Consider the following 23,441-nt stretch of genomic DNA (forward strand, 5'->3'; position numbering starts at 1 on the left):
CAGCACACTTTACTGAGAAGGCTTACCTTGGTGCCCACTTTAAAGGAGAAATGCTTAAAGGAATTCTGTTATTTATCATAGAGCCTATAATGAAGGGTGTATTCAGAGCAGAGAGGCAATAAATTGATGACTTACCAAGGACTTATGCTCAAAGTCTTTAGGATTTATGTATGGGCTTTTGAACTCATGAGACTGGAAAAACCTGACTGGACATGGCCTATAAACCAACTAAGAATTTCAGTTTTCATAATGGGAAGTACCCTGATCAGTTACATATGTTCATTACAAATATAAGACCATGCAGAAGCCTATTAAGTATAAAGTGATAAACTCATCATAAACACTGTTTTAATAATGTGGTGCCTTTCCTTCCAGATTGCCAGCAAACATGATTAACACAAAATGAATGCCACAGGAACTCTTTTTAAATTTTTTTAAACTTTATCAAGGGATCAACATATCTTCTGAGTCAATACACAGAGTTCTCCTATTAAAATCAAATGTTACAACACGGTGAGATTTGGGGGTGCTATTCCTCTCTAAAACCGCCCGATGCGGACATATTTGGAATTAACTCCCCCTCCTTCCCGGGCTTTCGCGGCTTCTAGGATAAAACTGCTAAAGGTTCGTTTTTCACATACACGGTTCTCTTATTTCACTTGCTTTTCTGCATCTCCTCTGGTTCCTCCACAGCCGGCAACCTCAACCCTGGGTTGGAAGAGAGTTTCACACGCCTCCGGGGCACTGTTGAAGCCGAGTTCAGGATAGGGCGATTTGCAAACTCCACGCCCTCCCCAGACCCCAGCAAGACACCCGCAGGCGACCTCTGTCCTCCCCAGCTGACCGGATCCTCAGGGTTACCGGCCCCCAGAGCTCGCCCGGCTCCGCCCCTATGGACCCGAGCTCCCCCAAGGCCACTCGCCCTTGCTCCACCCACCTGCTCTGGCCCCGCCTACCCGGAATTACACAATCCTCCGGGTCCCGGGATCCGCCCACTGGATATCCACGCCTTTCACTAGCCCCCCGCCCCCGGGATCCTCCCACTTCGCTCTAGCTCCACCCCCGCGGAAGAGCTCGGCGTTTCCCGCCCGGGCTCCGCCTACCGGTATCTGCAAAACCCGCGTAGCCGCGGGCTCCATCCACCCGGAACTTGCACCTCCCTCCTCAGCACTGCGCGCCCGGAACCTGCGTCGCTCGCTCCGCCCAGACTCCGCCTACCCAACCTTGGCTCCACCACCCGGGAACTGCACCAGCTGCCCCGGGCTCCGCCCCGAAAACCCTCGCGGCCTGGCGTGCGCCGGCTCCTCCCCCGAATCCTGCACACGGGGCTGGTCCAGTGGGCCCGCCTGTGGCCTGTCCCCTGGCCGAATCCAGCCTGCCATGGAGGGGGATGTCCCCGCCGCTGCAGCCGCCTGCTACCAGCCGGCCAGCCCCCCGCGGGACGCCTGTGTCTACAACAGCTGCTACTGGTGAGGAGGCGCGGGTGCAGCCCCCAGCGTCTCCCTGGCTCTCTGGGTCTTGGCGTTGCAGCCAGGCCCCGCCTCCTCCCGGCTCCTCCCCGGGGGCTCTGGGCCTCGACTGGCGGGTTTTCTGGCTTGGGGGATGAAGGGAGAGGGAATGGCAGCCCTCGTCTCTTGAATGGAGTGTAGACTTTGGATGGTGGGGGTGGGGTGGGCGGAATTCCCAGGAATGGTAGGGTCGGTGGTGCATTACTAATGCCGGCGCTTTTCGCTTGGCTGTTTCTCAGCAGATCTCAGGGTTTGGGGGCCTGGAAGGGGAGGTGGAGGCGGAGGGTGGAGCGTAGAGAATCTTTGCAAATTACTCCGCTCAAGCCTTTGTGGTTTCACACTGATGGGAAAGTCATTTTAATTTTGGAAGAGAGTGGAAGAACGGAGATTTTGCAATAACTTTCCCAAGGTCATTAGCTAATAGCATCCAGGAATCCAATTCAGGCCTTCTTGTAACCAGAAACCATGAGCTTAACCACCACGTTGTCGTTATCACACCCGTTACATTTACATAGCATTTGCTACATGCCAAAACATTGTTTTGTTTATGTAAACTAATTCATTTGAGTCCCACAATTATCCTAGGAGGTAGCTACTATTGTTACCCCATTTTAAAGATGAGAACACCCAGGCACAGAGGGGCGCAACTAATTTGCCTAAGGCCACATATCTTGTGAGTGAAGGAATGGGGTTTACCTGCAGGGTTTGGCTCTGGAGCCCACACACTATACCCCTATTCTAGGCCACCTGTGTGGCTGAATCACCACTCCTACCTTTGTCTTTTCCACTCCCACACCTATCCTTACCTTCCCTGAGTAATGACTTCTTCCCCAACTTCCAGTCTCTGCAAAAGAAACCTTAGGGCCATCTAAAATTACCTTTCCCTCCTTTAGCTGGTCATCAGACCGCCATCACCAAGAGTTTAGCGTTCATTCAGCTCTGACTGCATGTCAGGGCCAATGCTAAATGTTTCCCTCCATGGCTAGGAGATAGGTTTTATCATTTACCTCATTTTACTAATGAAAAGACTGAGCCACAGAGAGGCTGTGTCCAAGATCATACATCTAGCAAGAGACAGTGCTGAAACTGGAACTTCTGTAATAGAGGAGTCCATGCTTCTTCCATATATATATATATACATATATATATATATATATATGTTTATTTTTGAGAAAATGCACATGCAAGCGGGGTAGGGGCAGAGAGAGAGGGAGACAGAGAATCCGAAGCAGGCTTGAAGCTGTCAGCACAGAACCCAATGCAGGGCCTGAACCCACGAACAGTGATCTCATGACCTGAGCTAAAGTCAGACACTTATCCAACTGAGCCACTCAGGAACCCCCAGGAGTCCATGCTTCTTAGTTCCTGCACTTTGTTTCTGTCTTACCTCACCTAAATCCTGTTCTTGTCCCTAATGCCCACTCATTGTTTTATGCATTCAGTCAGTAAATGTTTTTTAGGCAATTGGATCGTGTGATGCACCATTTTAGGCCCTTGGAATACAGCAATGAACAGAGTAGACAAATTCCCTGGTAAGATCTCATGGTTCTTCTGTTTTGGTTCAGGGAAAGCAAGCAAAGCCAAGTAAACCATATTTGGGTGGTGTTAAGTGTTACTAGAAAAATAAAGCTAGGTAAGAGACAGTGATTCACTATTTCATAATGGATATTTAAGGAAAGCATTGTTGATAAGGAGGTATTTGAGCAGAGATCTGAAGGAAAAAAGGGTGGGGGTTTTGTGCATTTGGAAGAAAATCATGGCAGGCGGGGGAGCAGTTGGTGCAAAGGCTCTGGGAAGAAAGTGTGCAGGAGTATTCTAGGAACAAGATGTTTGGCACAATTGGAGTGGAGCCATCTGGTGGAAGAATGGAGGGGGTGGGCTTCTCTTCAGTAGATTTCTCCTTTAAGTTCCTTTAGCCATTGGCCCCGGGCCCTCCTTGGCTGTCAGGGGCCTGTTCAGGTCCTTCCTTACAGGCCTCTGCCCAGATCTCTCCTATCCCCTCAGGTCCTGAACCTTAGCGGGCTTCACACTGCTGAAAGCCTTTCTAAATTCAGATGAGCCCTAGATTGCCTAGGAGCTTGTAAAGCATGCACATCATAGGGCTCCACTCTAGAGAGTCTGGATGTGTGAACTCTACAGTGGAGGAGTCTTAACGCTGGTTCATTGATCCCATTTCGAGGAATACAGGCATAGACGATTTTGTCTCCTGAGCATTGCATGTCCTTTAAGATCTGGTCACCATGTGTTTCTCCAAACCCATTTCGAACCTGCCTACTGGGCTCTACCCCAGGGTTTCTCAGCCAGGGCTTTGTCGACATTTTGAGCTTGCTAATGTCGTGAGGGGGCTGTCCTGTGTATTGGAGAGTGTATAGCAGCATCCCTGGCCTCCGCCCACTAAATGCCTGTAGCACCCTCCCGCAATTTGTGACAACCAAAAATGTCTCCAGATAGTGCCAGATGTTCCCTGGGGAGCAAAACTGCCGCTGGTTGAGAAGCGGTGTTCTACCCTGTCAGAACCTTTCAGGTAGGTTCTGCCGTGAAACCTTGAAATAAATGCCTCTTCTCTGCTTCAGTTAGCTTCTGTCAATTGTTACTTATCTGTTACGACTCAGCTTAATGCTGATAGTGGTAACCAATATTAGTACGGCACTAGGTTCTTTACAGAGCGCGTCTGATTCTGTTGTGATTGTTTTGTATTCTTCAGATGTTGGCTGAGTGCCTGCTGTGCCCCAGGGGTCCTTTCCTTCTGCCTGCTTCTCTGATCTCAGCCCATCACCGGTAACCCTTGCAGAATCTTATTTTAATGCTGCTCTGTTAGACTTTCTGCTACCAAAATAATCATCCAGTAGGTTGGAACATTATTATCACCATCCCCCCTCTGCTCGTTTTTAAAACCAGTTAAATGGATGCTAGGGCTCACACCCAGTCTGTGCTCTTCCTGTTCCAACAGCAACTCCCAGCATTTCCAAGTATAAGGCCCTCTTTTTTTTTTTTTTTTTAACATTTATTTATTTTTGAGACAGAGAGAGACAGAGCACGAACGGGGGAGGGTCAGAGAGAGGGAGACACAGAATCCGAAACAGGCTCCAGGCTCTGAGCTGTCAGCACAGAGCCTGACGCGGGGCTCGAACTCACGGACCGCGAGATCATGACCTGAGCCGAAGTCGGCTGCTTAACCAACTGAGCCACCCAGGCGCCCCAAGGCCCTCCTTTTTAATTTTCATTTATTTAATTAAAAAAATTTTTTTTTACTGTTTATTTTTGAAAGAGAGAGAGAATGCGAGCAGGGGAGGAGCAGAGAGAGAGAGAGAGAAAGAGAGGGAGACACAGAATCTGAAGCAGGCTCCAGGCTCTGAGCTGTCAGCACAGAGCCTGATGCGGAGCTTGAACCCACGAACTGAGAGATCATGACCTGAGCTGAAGTCGGACACTCAACCGACCGACCCACCCAGGCGCCCCAAGGCCCTCCTTTTTTAAACGTCAGATGTTTCTTGAGATCCTCCTACATGATATTAATTGTACTTTTGAAAAAAAAATTGATGATAAAAAAGGACTATAGGTTCAATAACTCTTAACATTTAATTTTTTTCCTCCGTGTAACATTTACACATATTTGAAAAATAAAAGACAAAGTATGTCCAGCCGTATACATATTAAGACTGCCAACAGTTCTTGGGGTATACATGGATTCTCAAAGTCTTTGTGTTAATTCTTTGCCCATCCTTGGGACTGGGAGTGGGGGAACAAACAAGGAGAAACCACTGACCTATACCTCCCCAATCTTCCTGTGTGCCTCAAAATTAATGACTCCCTCTTCTATGCATCTTTTATGGCCATCTATGATGCTTGCTTATTTATGGATCTGTATGTCTCCTCTCACTGTCTGTGAGCTCTAATTTATCATTATATCCTCCAAGCACTTAGCACAGTGCTTTTTACATCACAGGCTCTTGAAGATGTTTGTGAGCAACTCCAGAATTTCTGCAGGCTGGACAAACAAATGTCTTCTGAAAACTTGGTCTTAGAACATCCAGGTTTAAGAAAATTTAGTTAATACATGGTTTATGTCATATCGAAACAGTACATTTTTGTTATTCCATACTACATATCCTTTGGAAGTAGTGAGTGGCAATCTCCTGTTTTTACCTCTATCACTACTTTTTCTGTGAGATTTCTTAGGTATTTTAGAGAAAAACAAAATCATAGGAAAAAAACCACTCAGCTTTAGTACTTTACATGTAGTTGTATGGAGCGTTGAGACAGGTAGACAAGGTCAAAACTGAATTGAAAGTTTGTATTGCCATAAAATGGTGGTATTCATCAGTGCCATTCATGCCTGCCTTCATTTTCAGGTAGCGTGGTGTAGGTGTTTGGAAATTAGGCTTTGACAGATTGAGTCACAAGTATGAGCTGAGTACTGATGTAGCTCATTTTGAACAAAAGTGCTGTGTGGCTCATTAGGAAAAGATAGCAATCCTGAGGCTGAGCTATGAATACCGACAACAATGACTGTTTTTGTCCGTGTGGGCGTGTGCCTGTGGCCATCAGGATGGCTTGGTTTCATGCCCTGGGCATTGATTTACTTAGGTGGTTCTGACTACTGCTTTAAATATCTGAAGACCTGTCACGTAGAAAAGAGATTCACCTGGGGCAGAAGTATAAGAAGATGGGGTTCAGCACAGTATGAGAAAGAACTTTGTAAAAGTCAGGGTCTGACTTGTACCAGAGGGCTGCAGGGAATGCCACTCACAGAGTCTCCCTCCGAAAGAATTCCTAAGCATATCACATAGCTGCCCCTGGTCTTTTCTAGCCGGAAGCCCACCTACCCAGAACACTCATCCTGCCCCATTCCTAAGGGGAGCAGTGAACCAGTGTTAACTAAGATTTGTCAAGTGTTTATAATGTGATGTGATTATCCCCATTTTACAGATGAGAAAAGCAGATACTCAGGTGAAGATGTCTAAAGTTTCTTACCTCGTAAGTGGCAGAAAATTTCATAAGTGGAATCCACTTGTATCTCAAGTCCCTGGACCCAAAACTTGTGGAGTATCGATGCAGCATTTTATCAGTTGTAAAATGCCTCCATGTCCAGAGCAGTGCTGGGGCAGGTAATGAGCACTGTGTTAGCAGAGAGGTCAGCACACGGTTAGGTAACACCTTGTTGAGGGTGTTTCAGAGGAGGCTCAAACATCAGCCCTTTGCTGGATGAAATCGTGTTTAAAATCTCTTCCAACTGTTTTATGTCCTCGTCAGTCTTCTGTTCAAATTTGAATGACACAGAGTTGTTATTATTTAATTATATTGATCAAACTATTATTTTGTTTCAGTGAAGAAAATATTTGGAAGCTTTGTGAATACATCAAAAACCATGACCAGTATCCTTTAGAAGAGTGCTACGCTGTCTTCATATCTAATGAGAGGAAGATGGTAAGTTGGTGAGTGATTGCAGAAAGAGAACAAGAGATTTAGAATGACAATAGAAACTCAATATAGTATGGGGTTATCACCATCCTAAAATCTGCTCTGTAAAATACAGCAACATTTTAAAGTTTGTTTTTAGAGAGAAAGAGACAGTGCTAGCTGGGGAGAGGAGCAGGAGAGGGAGACAGAATCTTAAGCAGGTTCTGTGCTGAGCATGGGCTTTGATCTCATGAGCATGAGATCATGACTGAGCTGAAATAAAGAGTTGGAACCTTAACCAGCTCAGCCACCCATCTGCCCCTAACATTTATTTTTGAATGAGATATTTTTTCCTTTCAGAGCACAGTTGAATTAGAAAAGTTTAATCACTTATTTGTAGGTCAAGAAATAGATGATGGTATATTTACATAGATTAAATCCCTTTAGGTATTAGGTTAGAGCTTTTAAAATTGCTGAGACTAGAGCCACATACTGTCAGGTTTGTCTCTGGAGTTTAAATAAACTAATGGTAAACTTACATGAGGTATTAAAAAAGCAAGCCTTTAAAAAAATAAAGGAAGCCCTTAATATTTTGTGAAGTATTTTTTTTTTTTTTAAGATCTGATTTTTTAAGTAATCCCTGTACCCAGTGTGGGGCTCGAACTCACAACCCTGAGATCAAGAGTCACACATACTACCATTTGAGCCAGCCAGGAGCTCCATAAAGCACTTCTGTAAGCATCATTTCATTTGATGCTAATGGAAACATGGTGAAGTAGGCAGGGTTCAGATAGTTGGCTCCATTTTATAGATGAGGAAATAGAGACTCATGGAGGTCCCATGAATAATGAGGGGAAAGCAAGACTTGAATCTGCCGGCCTTCTGATTCCCGGTTGAGGCCTCTTTCTGCTTTCCAAAGAACATCAGATAATTAATTTTTTGCGTTTTCATTGTTAAAGACACTTGGAAGGATTTAGATTTCTTCTTCATTCATTCTTTTACCTTGATTGTTTGTTGCTTGGAAATATTTTTAATTTATGTATTGCTTTAAAGAATTCAGTAGTGGTTTAACTGCAGTTGTGGCTTATGAAATTGATTGTATTTTATAGATACCTATCTGGAAACAACAAGCAAGACCTGGAGATGGACCTGTGATCTGGGTAAGATGGTCAATACAGAAGCCTCTGGTGCATTAGTACTTGTAATCCCTGTGTGGTTTAGTAAAGCAGAAGTGACAGGGCGGTAGAGACTGGCTCTGATAATTATTAATAATTGACCTTTTGGGAATAGATATTATTTTGTCTAAGGTAGTACTTACAGACATGTTTTCATTTAATTTTATTATAGGAAAGATTTTATTTATGTATTTTTTTAAGTTTATTTATTTATTTTGAGAGAGAGAGAGAGAGGGAGAGGGAGGGAGGGAGGAAGGGGCAAAGAGAGGGTAAAGAGAGAATCCCAGGCAGGCTCCACACTTTCAGCAGGAGCTCTGTGTATCGCTTGAACTTATGAACCATGTGATCATGACCTCAGCTGAAATCCAGAGCCAGATGCTTAATCAACTGAGCCACCCAGGCGCCCCTATAGGCAGATATATTTGTGGTCTCCTAGACTCTTATTCATTATACTGGAAGGAACTTTAGCAATATCTAGTTCAGCTGCACTTTAGAATTATCTGGATATTGTGTTAAAACTGTAGGTTTCTGGGGGCGCCTGGGTGGCTCAGTCGGTTAAGTGTCCAACTTCAGCTCAGGTCATGATCTCTTGGCTCATGGGTTCGAGCCCCACATCGGGCTCTGTGCTGACAGCTCATCCTGGAGGGCTTCATATTCTGTCTCTTTCTCTCTCTGCCCCTCCCCTGCTTGTGCTCTGTCTCTCTGTCTCTCTCAAATATAAATAAACAAAATTTTTAAAAATGTACGTTTCTGATTTAGTTGATCTAGATAGAGAAGGGTTCAGGAGTTAGTGTTCTTAGCAGACTCCTGAGTGACCATGCATGACTAGCATTTGAAAAACCCAGATCTACTCCAACCGTTTCATTTTTCAGGTGAAGAAATGAGCCCAGAGGCCAAAGTGAGAAGCTCAAGGTTATCTAGCTGATCAGTGGCAGGACTAGGTCTTAGGCCCAGGCCCTTTATAGTACACATCTATGTGTTACATTAACCTATCCCCTGAAGAATTGATGGGGCTAGTAACATGAAGATAAAATAAAAGAAAAGCTTGTTTCTGATACTTACCTAAAATAAGATATCGTTCGAGGGGCGCCTGGGTGGCGCAGTCGGTTAAGCGTCTGACTTCAGCCAGGTCACGATCTCACGGTCCGTGAATTCGAGCCCCGCGTCAGGCTCTGGGCTGATGGCTCGGAGCCTGGAGCCTGCTTCCGATTCTGTGTCTCCCTCTCTCTCTGCCCCTCCCCCATTCATGCTCTGTCTCTCTCTGTCCCAAAAATAAATAAAAAACGTTGAACAAAAAAAATTAAAAAAATAAAATAAAATAAGATATCGTTCGAACTGGCATCATTTTCCTTTATTTAACTTGTATTTACTGAGTGCCTGTTATATGCCAGGCACAAGATAGGCCAAAATCCCTGGCCTCACAGAGCTCACATTCTTGCCTCCTTCACCAGCGGGTGGTTTGCTGCTCTAACATTAAAGCCAAAATCCAGTTTTGGCCCAGTTAATCCAGTTAAGGCCCAACTGGGGTTGACTCCCAGTACTGCCACTGGTGGCTGTGTGAGCTGGACATGTTACTTGCCTTCCTTGTGCAGCGTCCTCCTCTGGTTAGTGGGGTAGTAAGTCTTTTAAATGAGATAATGCGTGTGAAGCATTATGCTGGCACGGGGTATGGTGTCTGGTTCTGGTGCTCGAGAAGTGTTAGCTTCCCTCGTTAGCAACGATGGCTACAGGACCCCTGTTGTGCACTGTCCATCGGCCCTAGAGGTCGTCTCCATCGCTGAACCACTCAGCTGATTTTGAGTCACGGTCTTCTCCTTTTAGACAAACTTGAAGAGAAAGGGCCTCTGGTCATGTCCCCCTAACCCAGCATCTCACGGCAGCCCAGGGTGGGGACTCCTCTTGCAAGAAGTCCCCCTCCCCCCCCATCCTCTGGCAGATGTATCTTTGCCGCAAGGCTGTCTTGTTGTAGGAAGTGGGTAGGCGGCCCTGAGTGGGTGGAGACACCCAGTCCCAAGAAGCGGATCACCTTCTATGTGGGTTTCCCTCCCCGAGCCCAGCTTGGTCTTTTCCGGGCATCTGGGCAAGCGCTGAACCCAACTCAGAGAGTGAGGCTGCTCCCGCTTGATCTGTATTCCTTGACTCCACGTCTGTGCTTATAAAGGCGACTTGGAGTTGAGGCCTACTTTCCTTTTCAAGTTCATCAGCCATCTGGGATGTAGGAATGGGGACCCAAACTAAGTGATAGATTGTGGGTATTCATTGCTTATACGTTTCCACAAGCTGTACTTTGTTGCTGGAACACTGTCCCCTCAGGCAGGACTCAACAGTGGCAGCCTTTCCTCAGTGAAACTCTTCCTTGGCTGTTGGGTCCCCCTCCCCTCTGTTTCTTGGTTGGCTTCTATAAATTTTTTTTTCTTTTTTTAATTAGAGAGAGCTGGGGAGGGGGGCAGAGGGGGGGGGAGAGAGAGAGAGAGAGAGAGAGAGAGAGAGAGAGAGAGAGAGAGAATCTTAAGCAGGCTCCATGCTCAGCATAGAGCCTGACATGGGGCTCAGTCCCATGACCGTGGGATCATGACCTGAGCCAAAACCAAGAGTCAGACGCTCAACCGACTGAGCCACCCAGATGCCCCCTCTTGGTTAGCTTTTAAAAAGTTTTTACTTACATAATCTCCTTAATTGTCTCAGCAACACTGAGGTGGACACTGCACTTAGCTCCATTTTATAAAAGAGGAAGGGGAGGGGCCAAAGTTTGACCAGAATGTTTTCGCCTGCAAGGCTCCCTGCTGTCTGCCATCATCACTCTGTCCCTCCGGTAGCACTTGGCTGTTTCACACTCTGCTGCGGGGACTCCTCAGGGTCAGGACTTATCTTTCTCATCTTTGCATCTTTGATATTTTAGTAGCACTGTTAACTACAAGTAAAAGGGAGTATGCACTTCAAAACCCCTGTGATACGAGGTAGAAGATGTCAAGAGAGAAACAGATTTGGGACAAGGCCAGAGACGGCTTCTGGCAGGAAGTAGGAGACTCATGGGAAGTGAGCATGTGAGCGGGCACTCGAGGGATGGGTGTGGGGAGAGAGGTGAAAAGGTTGCTGCAGAAGGATGGGAATAACACATACACAGCCAGGTGTGGGCTGGAAGGTGGGTCGCTCCTACTTTATTTCTCTGGAGGGCAGGATGCATTAAGGGGAGTGCAGGGCAGACGCGTCCATTTCTGATGCTATTTCTGCTTTATGAAGATGGCATTGGAGCCAAAGGAAGCTCTTAGGCTTTGATGGCACAGCATCTCCAGTGTTAATTAATCCCCCCCTCCCCTCCATAGGGTCGATAAAACAACGTTTGAGAAAGTGCTCTTTAAGCTCTGAAGTACTAGAAATATAAGGTGGTGTTACTTATGTGGTACTAATGTGATTGAGCTTTTTATCTCCCAGTGCTGTTCTCTGTGAGAGCGCTTTTCTTTCAAGGGACTCAGAGCATCAGACGGCCCTCCTGCCCCTCGATAACTTCCCTGACATCCCTTCTAGCTATTAACTGGTGTTGGACAGTGCCCACCGTCTGGGAGTGAGGCCACAAAGGAGAAGCTGTCTTCATCTTTCCCCTAAATGGCTACAGATTAGGGCTTGGCTGATTTAACAACATCGTATAGTCCTTCTTTCCCATTCTAGGCTAGCCCAAGCCATCCCCTTTGTTAAGTTTGGAGGATATCCTGGCATACTTTTTCCTCAATGTGTATACATGCATGTGTCCTTCAGAATGTACATGTGTATATATACACAGAACTTTTTATTTTATTAAAATCCAAGTTAACATATAGTATAATAATGATTTCAGAAGTAGAATTTAGTGATTCATCTCTTACATGTAACACCCGCTGCTCATCCCAAGTGTCCTCCTTAATGCCCATCCCCCCACCAACCTCCCTTCCAGAAACCCTGTTCTCTGTACTTAAGAGTCTCTTATGGTTTGCCTCCCTCTCTGTTTTTATCTTATTTTTCTTTCCCTTCCCCTATGTTCATCTGTTTTGTTTCTTAAGTTCTACATAAGAATGAGATCATGTATTTATCTTTCTCTAACTTATTTCCCTTAGCATAATACCCTCTAGTTCTGTCTACATTGTTGCAGATGGCAAGATTTCGTTCTTTTTGATCACCAAGTAATACTCCATTGTATATGTATACCATATCTTCTTTATGCATTCCTCAGTCGATGGACATTTGGGTTCTTTCCATACTTTGGCTGTTGTTGATAGTGCTGCTATAAACATGGGAGTACATGTGCCTCTTCAAATCAGCATTTTCTGTATCCTTTGGGTAAATTCCTAGTAGTACAATTGCTGGGTCATAGAGTAACCCTATTTTTAATATTTTGAGGAACATCCATTCTGTTTTCCAGAGTGGCTGTACCAGTTTGGATTGCCACCAGCAGTGCAAAAGGGTTCCCCTTTCTCTGCATCCTTGCCACCATCCGCTGTTTCCTGAGTTGTTAATTTTAGCCATTCTGACAGGTGTGAGGTGGTATCTCATTATGGTTTTGATTTCTGTTTCCCTGATGGTGAGTGATGTTGAGCATCTGCATTCTTTCATGTATCTGTTAGCCATCTGGATGTGTTCTTTGGAAAAGTGTCTATTCATGTCTTTTTCCCATTTCTTCAGTGGATTATTTGTTTTTTGGGTGTTGAGCTGGATAAGTTCTTTATAGATTTTGGATACTAACGCTTCATCCGATATGTCATTTACAAATATCTTCTCCCATTCCACTGGTTGCCTTTTAGTTTTATTGATTGTTTCCTTCACTGTGCAGAAGCTTTTTATTTTGATGAGGTCCCAATAGTTCATTTTTGCTTTTGTCGGCCTTGCCCCCAGAGACATGTCTAGTAAGAAGAAGAACCTTGCTCATCTGAGGTCAAAAGGTTGTTGCCTGTTTTTTTTCTCCTCTAGGATTTTGATGGTTTCCTGTCTTATATTTAGGTCTTTCATCCATTTTGAATTTATTTTTGTATACACATAGCTTTTAAAAAATAATATGTAGTACATATTTGCAGTTTATTTTTCCTATCCAACTATGTAACATACCCTTTTTTCCATTTTTTTTTAATTTTTAATTTTTTTTAACGTTTATTTATTTTTGAGATAGAGAGAGACAGAGCATGAATGGGGGAGGGTCAGAGAGAGAGGGATACACAGAATCTGAAACAGGCTCCAGGCTCTGAGCCGTCAGCACAGAGCCCGACGTGGGGCTCGAACTCATGGATTGCGAGATCATGACCTGAGCCAAAGCCGGACGCTCAACCGACTGAGCCACCCAGGCGCCCCCCCCCCACCTTTTTCAAAATTATTTTTATTTTATTTTTGAGAGACAAGAGAGCATGAGTAGGGGAGGGGCAGAGAGAGAAGGAGACACAGAATCCAAAGCAGGCTTCAGGCTCTGAGCTGTCAGCACAGAGCCTGACATGGGGCTTGAAGTCACAAACTGTGAGATCATGACCCAAGCTGAAGTCGGACACTCAACTGACTGAGCCACCCAGGCGCCCCCACTTTTTTTCCATTTTCTACATAAATTTACCTAAATCTTTTTAGTAGCTGCGTTGTGGTTTATTTCTCTCTAGTGGACTTTTGACTGTTTCTGAATTTTCGCTATTATAAACAGTGCTGCAGAGATTTTCTTTGCAATTATACCTTTACATGCATATGGCCATTTTATCTGTTGGATGGATTCCTAGAGGTAAACTTGCTAGGTCAAAGGGTATACATTTAATATATATGAACATTTTCAGTGCTTTTTTAAGTGTTGCCTATCACCGGATGTTTAGTCTTTTTTTAGGGAGTAGCATTTGCTTTATTTTGCTATTATAAGAAGAACTGTGTTAGTTTTGTATTTATTTTTAATGGTTATATATATATATATATATACATATATATAAAATGCATTTTATGTTTTATATATATTTGTATATATCTTATATATATATTTTATATGTACCATTTAATGGTTTTATATATATGTATATATATAAAAATATATGTATATATATGAAACCATTAAATGGTACATATAAAATATATATAAATATATTACATATAAAACATAAAATCCATCATTACTGTAACCTATAACACTGTATTCACGATGGTGAAGTAACTTGGTTAACTTCAGCAACTTTTATTTCTAGGATTACCATGTTGTCCTGCTTCATGTCTCAAGTGGTGGACAGAGCTTCATTTATGATCTTGACACTGTCCTGCCATTTCCCTGTCCTTTTGACACTTACGTGGAAGATGCATTTAAGTCTGATGAGGACATCCATCCACAGTTTAGAAGGTGAGGAGATTTAGGATGGATTTACCTACTTTCTGAAGTTAAACCTTGACAGTTGTATGGAGTGTGTGTGTGAGATTTTGTGGGGTTTTTTTTGGCATTTGTTTTGCAAAGATCACTTGTTTTGGCATCACTATTGAGTTGATACTTGAAAATGATGTGCTACTCAGAAGATTCAGTGTTTTGAAGTTTTAAAGGTTGTCCAACATATAAAGGTTGACATCTTTTGAAAATGTGTGTGATGAGATCCCAGGTGTCTTCTGAAAGCCAGTTTGGGGATTTCTCTCGTGTGTGTGTGTTTGTGGGTATGTGTGGGTGTGTGGGGTGTGGCCTTAATGATGACACAATTGAGAGGTCTGTGATGGTGGTGCCTAAAGGTTATGCCCTTTGTCCCTGGCATACAATCGAGTAAATAAAGACAACTGGATGTATTTCTGTGCCTGTGTGGTTTTTTTTATTTCAGCTGATCCTTTCTTGTGGCTTCTTTAACAGGTTATAAAGCTGCATCTATATTTGTGTATTACTGGTAGTACAAAAATGCCTGGGTATTTTCGTGTATGTCATTGAAAATGAGTCTGTATAAAAATTGAGTTAGAGGGGCGCCTGGGTGGCTCAGCCAGTTAAGCGTCCGACTTCAGCTCAGGTCACGATCTCGCGATCTCGTGGGATCTCGCGATCTCGCGGTCCGTGAGTTCGAGACCCGCGTTGGGCTCTCGGCTGATGGCTCAGAGCTTGGAGCCTGCTTCCAATTCTGTGTCTCCCTCTCTCTCTGCCCCTCCCCCGTTCATGCTCTGACTCTGTCTCAAAAATAAATAAACATTGAAAATAAAAAAAAATACAAAAAAATTGAGTTAGAATTTCACTGGGAAACCTTGCTAATGTAAATGAATGTTGCTTTATTTGCAGGAAATTTCGAGTGATCCGTGCAGATTCGTATTTGAAGAACTTTGCTTCTGACCGATCTCACATGAAAGATTCCAGTGGGAACTGGAGAGAACCTCCTCCATCATATCCCTGCATCGAAACTGGAGGTGAGCCAAAGGTGCCTCCTCAGAGAGGTTTCCGGTCACCATGCACATCAGCATCGCCCCTTAACCAAGGACAAAAATTGTGTGTTGGTATTTGTATGAAACTCCCTGAGTCGTAAGAAGATGAGAGGGAGCATAGATGTGCGTATCTGTTAGATTCAGGAATCGAAGCCCAGAGAACGGGACTGGAAGGCACAAGACCTCACGGCAGAGGGGAGGTGTGCAGAGCAGAACCATGATACTTGCACACCGCCAGGGTGCTGGTTGGTCTGCTGCCAGGACGCTGGGCTTCAGGAGGTCTGTGGGCTTGTCCTTCAACACTGGAGCTAGTAGCACCTTGCCTTGGTGGGGTTTTCTGTTAAGGTGACAGCAGCCCCTAGGGCATCCTTGCGGTATGTGAGATGTCATTTCCCTGGCTCTCTGATAAGACCTGCAGTAGAAGGAAGGGAGAGCCAGCAGATTTTCTTGTACCACTCATCTCCTTTATGTGCTTTTAGGCATCAGTCCAGTTAATAATTTTCTGAGATTTAAGGAGATAAAGAGTTCTTCACCCTGTTCCTGTTGTTTGGCGTTGGCACGAGCTTGAAACATTGTAAGTAATTCGCACTGGCGCCATTTCTTGCGGAGGCCATCCCATCCCGTGGATGAGCCTTCTGTGTGAAATGCTCTGTCAGCTGTGCAGCGTGCCAGAAAAATAGGGCAGTAGCATTCGGAGCTCAGCACGGAAGAAAGTAAATATAGTTGGTGTATCTGAACACCAAAAGAGGATTCGACTGATGTTTGAGGCCCTCTGTGAAAGGCTGTTAGGATTTTAAAAATTTATCTCAGAGCTGCTTTTCGGTCCGCCAGCCTGCTTCCTAGTCTGGGCGTCAGAAATGGGATCGCTTCTGGGTTGGGAGAGGGCATCACAGGTCTTCCTTCTAGTCTCGGACAGCCTGTCATATAGGCTGTGGTCTGGGACAGTGTGCCTTCAGCCACCCCCCGTTTCTCTTCTAGACGTGAGCACCGATGCAGAGCCAGCCCATGGCAGGCACTCAGTAAACACCAGCCCGCCAGCCCGAGCCCCTTCCGGTCATTCCTTTCGGTTTCGATGACTGCTGCCCAGTAGATGCTATTTTGTGCTGGCCGCTTTACGTATTAGCTTAGTTTTTACCACAACGCAGGCCAACTTTAATTTCCTCACTTGATAGATGCATGCGTTTAAGTGCATTAAGGTTAAGTGAGCCCTTTGCCTCCGATGCACAGCTAGGGAGGATGAGGAGAGGGATGGTGGTGTCTCTTTCTGCCTTGTGTGTAGTTAGTTCATCAGGGACCTCCTGAACTTGGGGTGGAAACAAAAGAATCTGCTCTGAAGTGTGGGGTAAACTGACGGGTTCTTCATGTCATAATTTAACCACACCGTGATGTTCTGTCAGGTGGTAAATTAATTACTTCAAATCCTGTGTTTATCAAAGGAATGTATTTGAAGTTAGGATAAGTGAGATTTACGTGTAGCTAATTGGTAGTGTTTTATAAAAAATCAGGATAAAAAATGTTTCAAGAAAATATCCAACTTTGGAGTGTTTATGTGGCTCAGTTAAGCATCTGACTGCGGCTCAGGTCATGATCTCTCGGTTTGTGGGTTCGAGCCCCACATTGGGCTCTGGTGACAGCTCGGAGCCTGGAGCCCACTTCAGATTCTGTGTCTCCCTCTCTCATGTGTGCTCTCTCTCTCGCTCTCTCTCTCTCTCTCTCTCTCTCTCAGAAAAAAATTAACGTTAAAAAAATTTTTTTTTAAAGAAAGTGCCAAGTTTTAATGCATGTTTTAGGTACTTTAATATATATCAGCTTCACTCAGAACCCTGAGTTTAGTTGTGGAATTAACTCTTATGACTTAAAGTTTAGTACATTTGATATGTAGAATATTGGGATAATATGTTTAATAATTTCGGTGGCCATGTGTCTGCAAGATCGCTGTTTTCTTTAAAAAAAATTTTTTTTAATGTTTGTTTATTTTTGAGAGAGAGAGAGAGAGAGAGCGTGAGCAGGGGAGGGGGCAGAGAGAGAGGGAGACACAGAATCCAAAGCAGGCTCCAGGCTCTGAACTGTCAGCATAGAATCCAGCCCAATGTGGGGCTCGAACTCACGAGCCATGGGATCATGACCTGAGCTGAAGTTGGATGCTTAACCAACTGAACCACCAGATGCCCCATCTTTTTTTGTTTTTTTAAGTTTATTTATTTTGAGACAGAGTACATGGGGGGAGGGGCAGAGAAAGGAGGAGAGAGAAAATCCCAAGTAGGCTTTGCACTGTCAGTGCAGAGTGGAGGGCTCGAACCCAGGAACTGTGAGATGACCTGAGCTGAAATCAAGAGTTGAGTGGTTAACTGACTGAGCCACCCACACACCCCAAGACTGCTATTTTCAACTCCGCGTTTAATGTATTTTAAAGAAAAGATCTCTTTTTTTTTTTTTCTGATGAGAAGGAAACTGAAATTCACGGTCATATAGCCTTGCCCTGAAGAGTCAGTTCCAGCACTAGCCACTGATGTCTCAGTTTTAAAAGACATTTTCTTAGGCTGAACTATAGAGTACACCAAATTTCCTCCTCTCTTTCTAAGTCCTTTCCTGCCTCTGGTCCACATACACTTCTCATCCTCCCGCTTCCAAATGTATGGTAACACTGGCTACTTTGAGCCAAGCTGGAGGACCGGTGTTAAGTAAACAAACAGAAATGTTGTAGTGCCTCGTGGGGAGATTAGAGGCAGATGTTTATTTGTTTTGCCTTGATCTTTAAAAAATTTTTATTTTTGGGGCGCCTGGGTGGCTCAGTCGGTTAAGCGGCCGACTTTGGCTCAGGTCTATGAGTTTGAGCCCCGCATCAGGCTCTGGGCTGACAGCTCAGAGCCTGGAGCCTGTTTCAGATTCTGTGTCTCCCTCTCTCTGACCCTCCCCCGTTCATGCTTTGTCTCTCTCTGTCTCAAAAATAAATAAACGTTAAAAAAGTTAAAAAAAAATTTTTTTTATTTTGTTTTTATACATTGATCTTGTACATAATGAATGGTTGCAGATAGTAGTCATTTTTTCTCTGATGACATTAAAAAGTCTTAGAAAACAAAACAAAAAGAGGGAGGGAGGGGAAAAACTCTTAGAAAACAAATACAGATTTTTTTAAAAGTAGTTTGTTAAAAAAGTTCGCAGACTTACTGGGCTCTAATGGAGTTTGACACCTACCCAGGTCAGCAAGAACTTCCGCCCCATCTCACCTGACAGATGCCTGTCTTACCTTTATTTCCAGTTGCGTTCCTAGCTGTCTGAGGACTTCAACAAAAGTTGTTTATTTAGCTTTTTTATTATAAGGGTGTTAGTGAATCTGTTTCTAGTTTTCTATATCCTAAGTGCTTGCTTTCATTTTTAAAGATACAGTGTTGGGTAACGTATACTAGATTTACATGTTTTTCTTCTTTCAGTTCTTTTAAGACGTCTCTCTTGTTTTCTGCATGCACAGGCTCTGATCTCTTATTCATTACTCTGAATGTAGTGTGTCTTTTTTTCTCTGAATATTTTTTAAGGTTTTTCTCTTTATCACTGGTTTTTAGCAATTTGATTATGATGGACTAGTGTAGTCTCCTTTAGGCTTATTCCACTTGAGTTTTTTGTTTTTTTTTTTTAAGATCTTTAAATTGATGGATTTATAGTTTTCATCAAATTTGAGAACATTTGGCCATTATTTCCTCACATTTTTTCTGACCCCCTTTTAAGTTCGTGTCCTTCAGCTGCACATTGGTTAGATGGCTTGGTATTATTCTCAGAGGTCAGTAGGTCTGGTTGTTTTTTTCATACATTTTATGTATGTGCTTCATTTGGAATAATTCTTTTATTTTGTTGCAAATTCATTGTTCTTTTTTTTTTAAATTTTTAAGTTTGTTTATTTAGTGAGAGACAGCATGGGTGGGAGAGAGGGAGAGGGAGAGAGAATCCCAAACAGGCTCCGCACCATCAACACAGAGCCTGATACAGGGCTTGAACTCATGAAACCATGAGATCGTGACCCAAGCCAAAACCGAGAGTCAGATGCTTAACCGACTGAGCCATCCAGGCATCCTGCTCTTATCTTCTGCATTAACTACTTTGTTGTAAACTTCATCCAGCACATTCTTCTCATTTTACATATTTTATTTTTTTTATGTCTAGACATTCCATTTTGGACCGATTTAATACCTTTCATTTCTCTCTCTCTTCATTATGCTCCTGTTTTTCTCCAGCCCTTTGAACATAACCCAGGATATTACATTTAGTTGTCCCATCTCCTCAGTCCCCTTCAATCCCTGGCAATTTCTTTGTTTTGTTTTGTTTTGTTTTCTTTCCTTTTACAACTTTTACACTTTTGAAGAGTCAGTTATTTGTAGACTGTCCCTCACTTTGGGTTTCTGTGATGTTTTGTCATAATTAGATTGAGGTTATGCATTTGAGACAAGAATACGACAGAAGTGATGTTGAACCCTTCTCCATCTGGATAATTTTCCCTTCTTTTGGTCTTCTGGGTTGTTGTATTGCTGTTAAGCCAATAAACCAATTGTGTTTTCAGTGAACATTTCTTTCATGTATTTTTTAGATTCCAAAATGAACCTGAATGATTTTATCAGCATGGATCCTGAGGTAGGATGGGGAGCTGTCTACTCCCTGTCTGAATTTGTACATCGGTTTGGCAGTCAGAACTACTGAAAGGGACATCTGGATGTAAACTATGGAGAAATTCTAGGACATGAACAGTCCATCTCTTCATTTGGGACAGCAAACACTATGGTACATTTGGCTTGGAATTATATTTTCTTCTTTTAATTCAGTTGAGTTGAAACATGAATGAACAAAAAAATTAATAAAAATAATTTTTTTGAGGGGCGCCTGGGTGGCTCAGTTGGTTAAGCTTCCGACTTTGGCTTAGGTCGTGATCTCATGGTTCGTGAGTTTGAGCCCCGCATCGGGCTCTGTGCTGACAGCTCAGACCCTGGAGCTTGCTTTGGATTCTGTGTCTCCCCCTCTCTCTCTCTGCCTCCCCTCCCCACTCATGCTTTTTCTCTCTCTCTCTTTCTCTCTCTCAAAAATAAATAAACATTAAAAAAACTTTTAAAAATAATAATTTTTTTGATATTTCAGATTGAAACTTGATGCAATGTCTATTTGCTAAGAAATTCCAATGCTCATTTGTTAAAACATGTGACGACTCATGCCAGTCATTCCTTCTGTTATGATATAGATGCGTGTATTTCGTGTCTGTTTTGGATGTTTCGTTTCTCTCCCATTGCCCTGTCAGCTCCTTGAGGGCAGGGCGGTGGCTCATTGCTGTATGAACCTCTAATGCCCCTAGCAGGTGCCCATAAAATGTTTGCTGGTGATTGTGCTACTGCTTGAAGAGGGCTGATACTGTGAGCTGAATCAGCAATAAGTATTAGTCTTTTTGGACTATGATGTTCTTCAGAAAAGACTGCAGCCCTCTCAGGCTTGAGTGTTACTTGGCCTATTTATACATGTTTTTAAATAAAATTGATTTAAAAGTAATTTTGTTTTGAAGATTTTGTGTTGATGATCTGAGATAACCAAGAGTGTCTCACTTGTAGATGGGGACCATTGCTTTAAAATACATGCATCAGGGGCGCCTGGGTGGCGCAGTCGGTTAAGCGTCCGACTTCAGCCAGGTCACGATCTCGCGGTCCGTGAGTTCGAGCCCCGCGTCAGGCTCTGGGCCGATGGCTCAGAGCCTGAAGCCTGTTTCCAATTCTGTGTCTCCCTCTCTCTCTGCCCCTCCCCCGTTCATGCTCTGTCTCTCTCTGTCCCAAAAATAAATAAACGTTGAAAAAAAAAATTAAAAAAAAAATACATGCATCAATCTCCCTTCTTGAAGATGTTTTGGAAATTTGGCTTTCATCGTATAATTCCACATAAAAGATGTTTGGCATTAAACTGGCATGGCATATAGCACCAACTTGCATCCGTGTCTTTATGATTCTACTATAACAATGAGCGATTTCTTTTTTTTTTTTTTTTTTATTTAAAAAAAATTTTTTTTTTCAACGTTTATTTATTTTTGGGACAGAGAGAGACAGAGCATGAATGGGGGAGGGGCAGAGAGAGAGGGAGACACAGAATCGGAAACAGGCTCCAGGCTCTGAGCCATCAGCCCAGAGCCTGACACGGGGCTCGAACTCACAGACCGCGAGATCGTGACCTGGCTGAAGTCGGACGCTCAACCGACTGCGCCACCCAGGCGCCCCTACAATGAGTGATTTCTTAAAGCAAGGATGTCTAGGTTTTTGGTCTTAGACGAGTTTGCTGCTTATTGAGAAACTTTCATTTAATGTAGATCTTCTGCCTTGTGCTGTGGAGGGACAGCTCAGTTGTCACGAATCAGTCAGAGGAAATGTCATGTATCCATTTGGTACAGCTGACCAGGAGGATTCTGGGAGACAGTGAATGAACCTTTGGTAAGAGGAATGCAAACACAACCTCTTAAGTTATTTTATAATTTAGAACCAATTATAGACCTCGCACTTACATATCTTTGTTTGACTTTTCGATGGTCACTTAAAAAGCATGTGGCTAAAATGATGGAACTACTTTGTCTTGAGCAGAGAATTTCAGAGGGACCAAAGATTGTAATCAGATTAACAAATTGCATTTTTGGAGGGTTTTGTTTTGTTTTGTTTTGTTTGCCAATTTATGAGCAGGTTTCCAATCTGGTATTCATAGTTGTGTCTAGTACAGACCAATCAGACAATGTGTGTGTGTAAGTTTAAACTTCCCAGCCACCTTTGTCTTGAAATTGAAAACCCCTTCTAGCCAGTGTTGGGAGCAAGGCTTACAGTTTTAAGCCTGTTAAAATGTCCAGTGGTCATAATTTTGAGTTGTTAGAAGGAATAGAGAACATTTGTTGTCTTTTCTACTTACCACTCCTCACTTCTACAGCTCCCTTTGGGGAATTCATCTTTGTACATTTCATGTCCTTGTGGCCTATAAATGCAGGTATATAGCTTAAGCTGGGCCAGGCTTGGAGCCCACTCTGGACACGTCTAATGACCTGTCACAGTGTTCTCTGGATTTGCTGTATTGATGTCCAGAGAGAGAAAAAAATCTCTCCCTGAGGAGTGGTAAACTAGGGGCCTGGGAGCTTAGGGCATCCTGACTGCCTCCGAAGGGCCCAACTGCAGAATGCAGCCCAGCAAAGTTGAGGGCAGAGCAGGAGCCCTGAGGGCATTTTGGAGCGCCTGGATCTTTCTGTGCTTCAAGTCGGACACAACTTTTGAACTTCCCAGTTACATAAACTAGTGGATTCCTTTTTCTCTTCAGCTGGTGTGAGTTGGATGGCCATTAGTTTTAACTGAAAGGTGAGTTCCCTTTCAAGACTTTTCTTGAAAACTGTCAGGAACTGTATTTTTGTCTTTCTATACTTAATGGTTCTCTGAGGTCAGATTAGCTTTTCTTTACACTCAACATGTGAGAGAGAACTAAATAAAATACTGATAAATCCTGTCTGTTTGGAAAGAGGAACTTTCAAGAACAGGGGAATTTGTAAGAATTTGTAGAATTTGTAAGTTGACTATGAAAATAAGAGAAATAAGGCATCTCTGAGAATCTGACATGGGATGGAGCAGGGAAGCACCATAGAAAATGGCTCCTAGGTCAGTAGAACTGACTGTCTGATTGGAGATAGACTTTTAAGCAAGACTGTATCTTTCAGAAGAGGGGTTGGTTTGCAATGGAAGTAAAAACCTGTTTTGTGTATGTGGTTTTCTCAGTTTAATTTTTATTTAAAAAAATAGGTGGTACATGCACATTGTACAAATTCAAAATATATAAAAGTGCATAGTAAAAAGTCCTCTGTGCTTCAATCTTCTGATTTCTCTATCCAGAAACAGCTCATTTTCAGTTTCTTTTGTATTCTTTCAGGAATTTTTATGCCCATGTATGCATGTAGGTATTATATATTAAGTTCTGGTTTTTTTCCTCCCCACAAGTGGCACCAGTCTAAACATTTTTC

At 43.4% G+C, this 23,441-nt stretch overlaps 1 protein-coding gene and 1 long non-coding RNA gene across 4 annotated transcripts; one reads left to right on the top strand and one right to left on the bottom strand.

The window, feature by feature from the left end:
• Positions 1 to 418: 418 nt before the first annotated feature.
• LOC111558538 lies at positions 419 to 1,204 on the bottom strand. The gene is made up of 2 exons (XR_002739503.2): positions 1,104 to 1,204; positions 419 to 744 (listed from the first exon to the last, which is right to left on the bottom strand). It is a non-coding gene; the product is annotated as an uncharacterized LOC111558538 (long non-coding RNA).
• NTAQ1 (N-terminal glutamine amidase 1) lies at positions 1,039 to 20,308 on the top strand. Of its 3 annotated transcripts, XM_006943373.3 has the most exons (7): positions 1,039 to 1,469; positions 4,213 to 4,286; positions 6,836 to 6,935; positions 8,018 to 8,068; positions 14,254 to 14,402; positions 15,306 to 15,430; positions 20,022 to 20,308. In XM_006943373.3, the coding sequence occupies exons 2-7, from the start codon at positions 4,213 to 4,215 to the stop codon at positions 20,129 to 20,131; spliced, it is 609 nt and encodes a 202-aa protein (XP_006943435.1). In that variant the 5' UTR covers positions 1,039 to 1,469; the 3' UTR covers positions 20,132 to 20,308. The 3 variants fall into 3 exon arrangements, with proteins under 3 accessions (XP_006943435.1, XP_004000145.1, XP_019678658.1); XM_004000096.5 differs by lacking the exon at positions 4,213 to 4,286 and having other exon boundaries at positions 1,244 to 1,469; XM_019823099.2 differs by lacking the exons at positions 4,213 to 4,286; positions 20,022 to 20,308 and adding an exon at positions 15,925 to 16,033 and having other exon boundaries at positions 1,244 to 1,469.
• The last annotated feature ends 3,133 nt before the right edge of the window (positions 20,309 to 23,441 follow it).

This window comes from Felis catus, chromosome F2 (genome assembly GCF_018350175.1).
Source record: "Felis catus isolate Fca126 chromosome F2, F.catus_Fca126_mat1.0, whole genome shotgun sequence".
NCBI lineage: Eukaryota > Metazoa > Chordata > Mammalia > Carnivora > Felidae > Felis > Felis catus.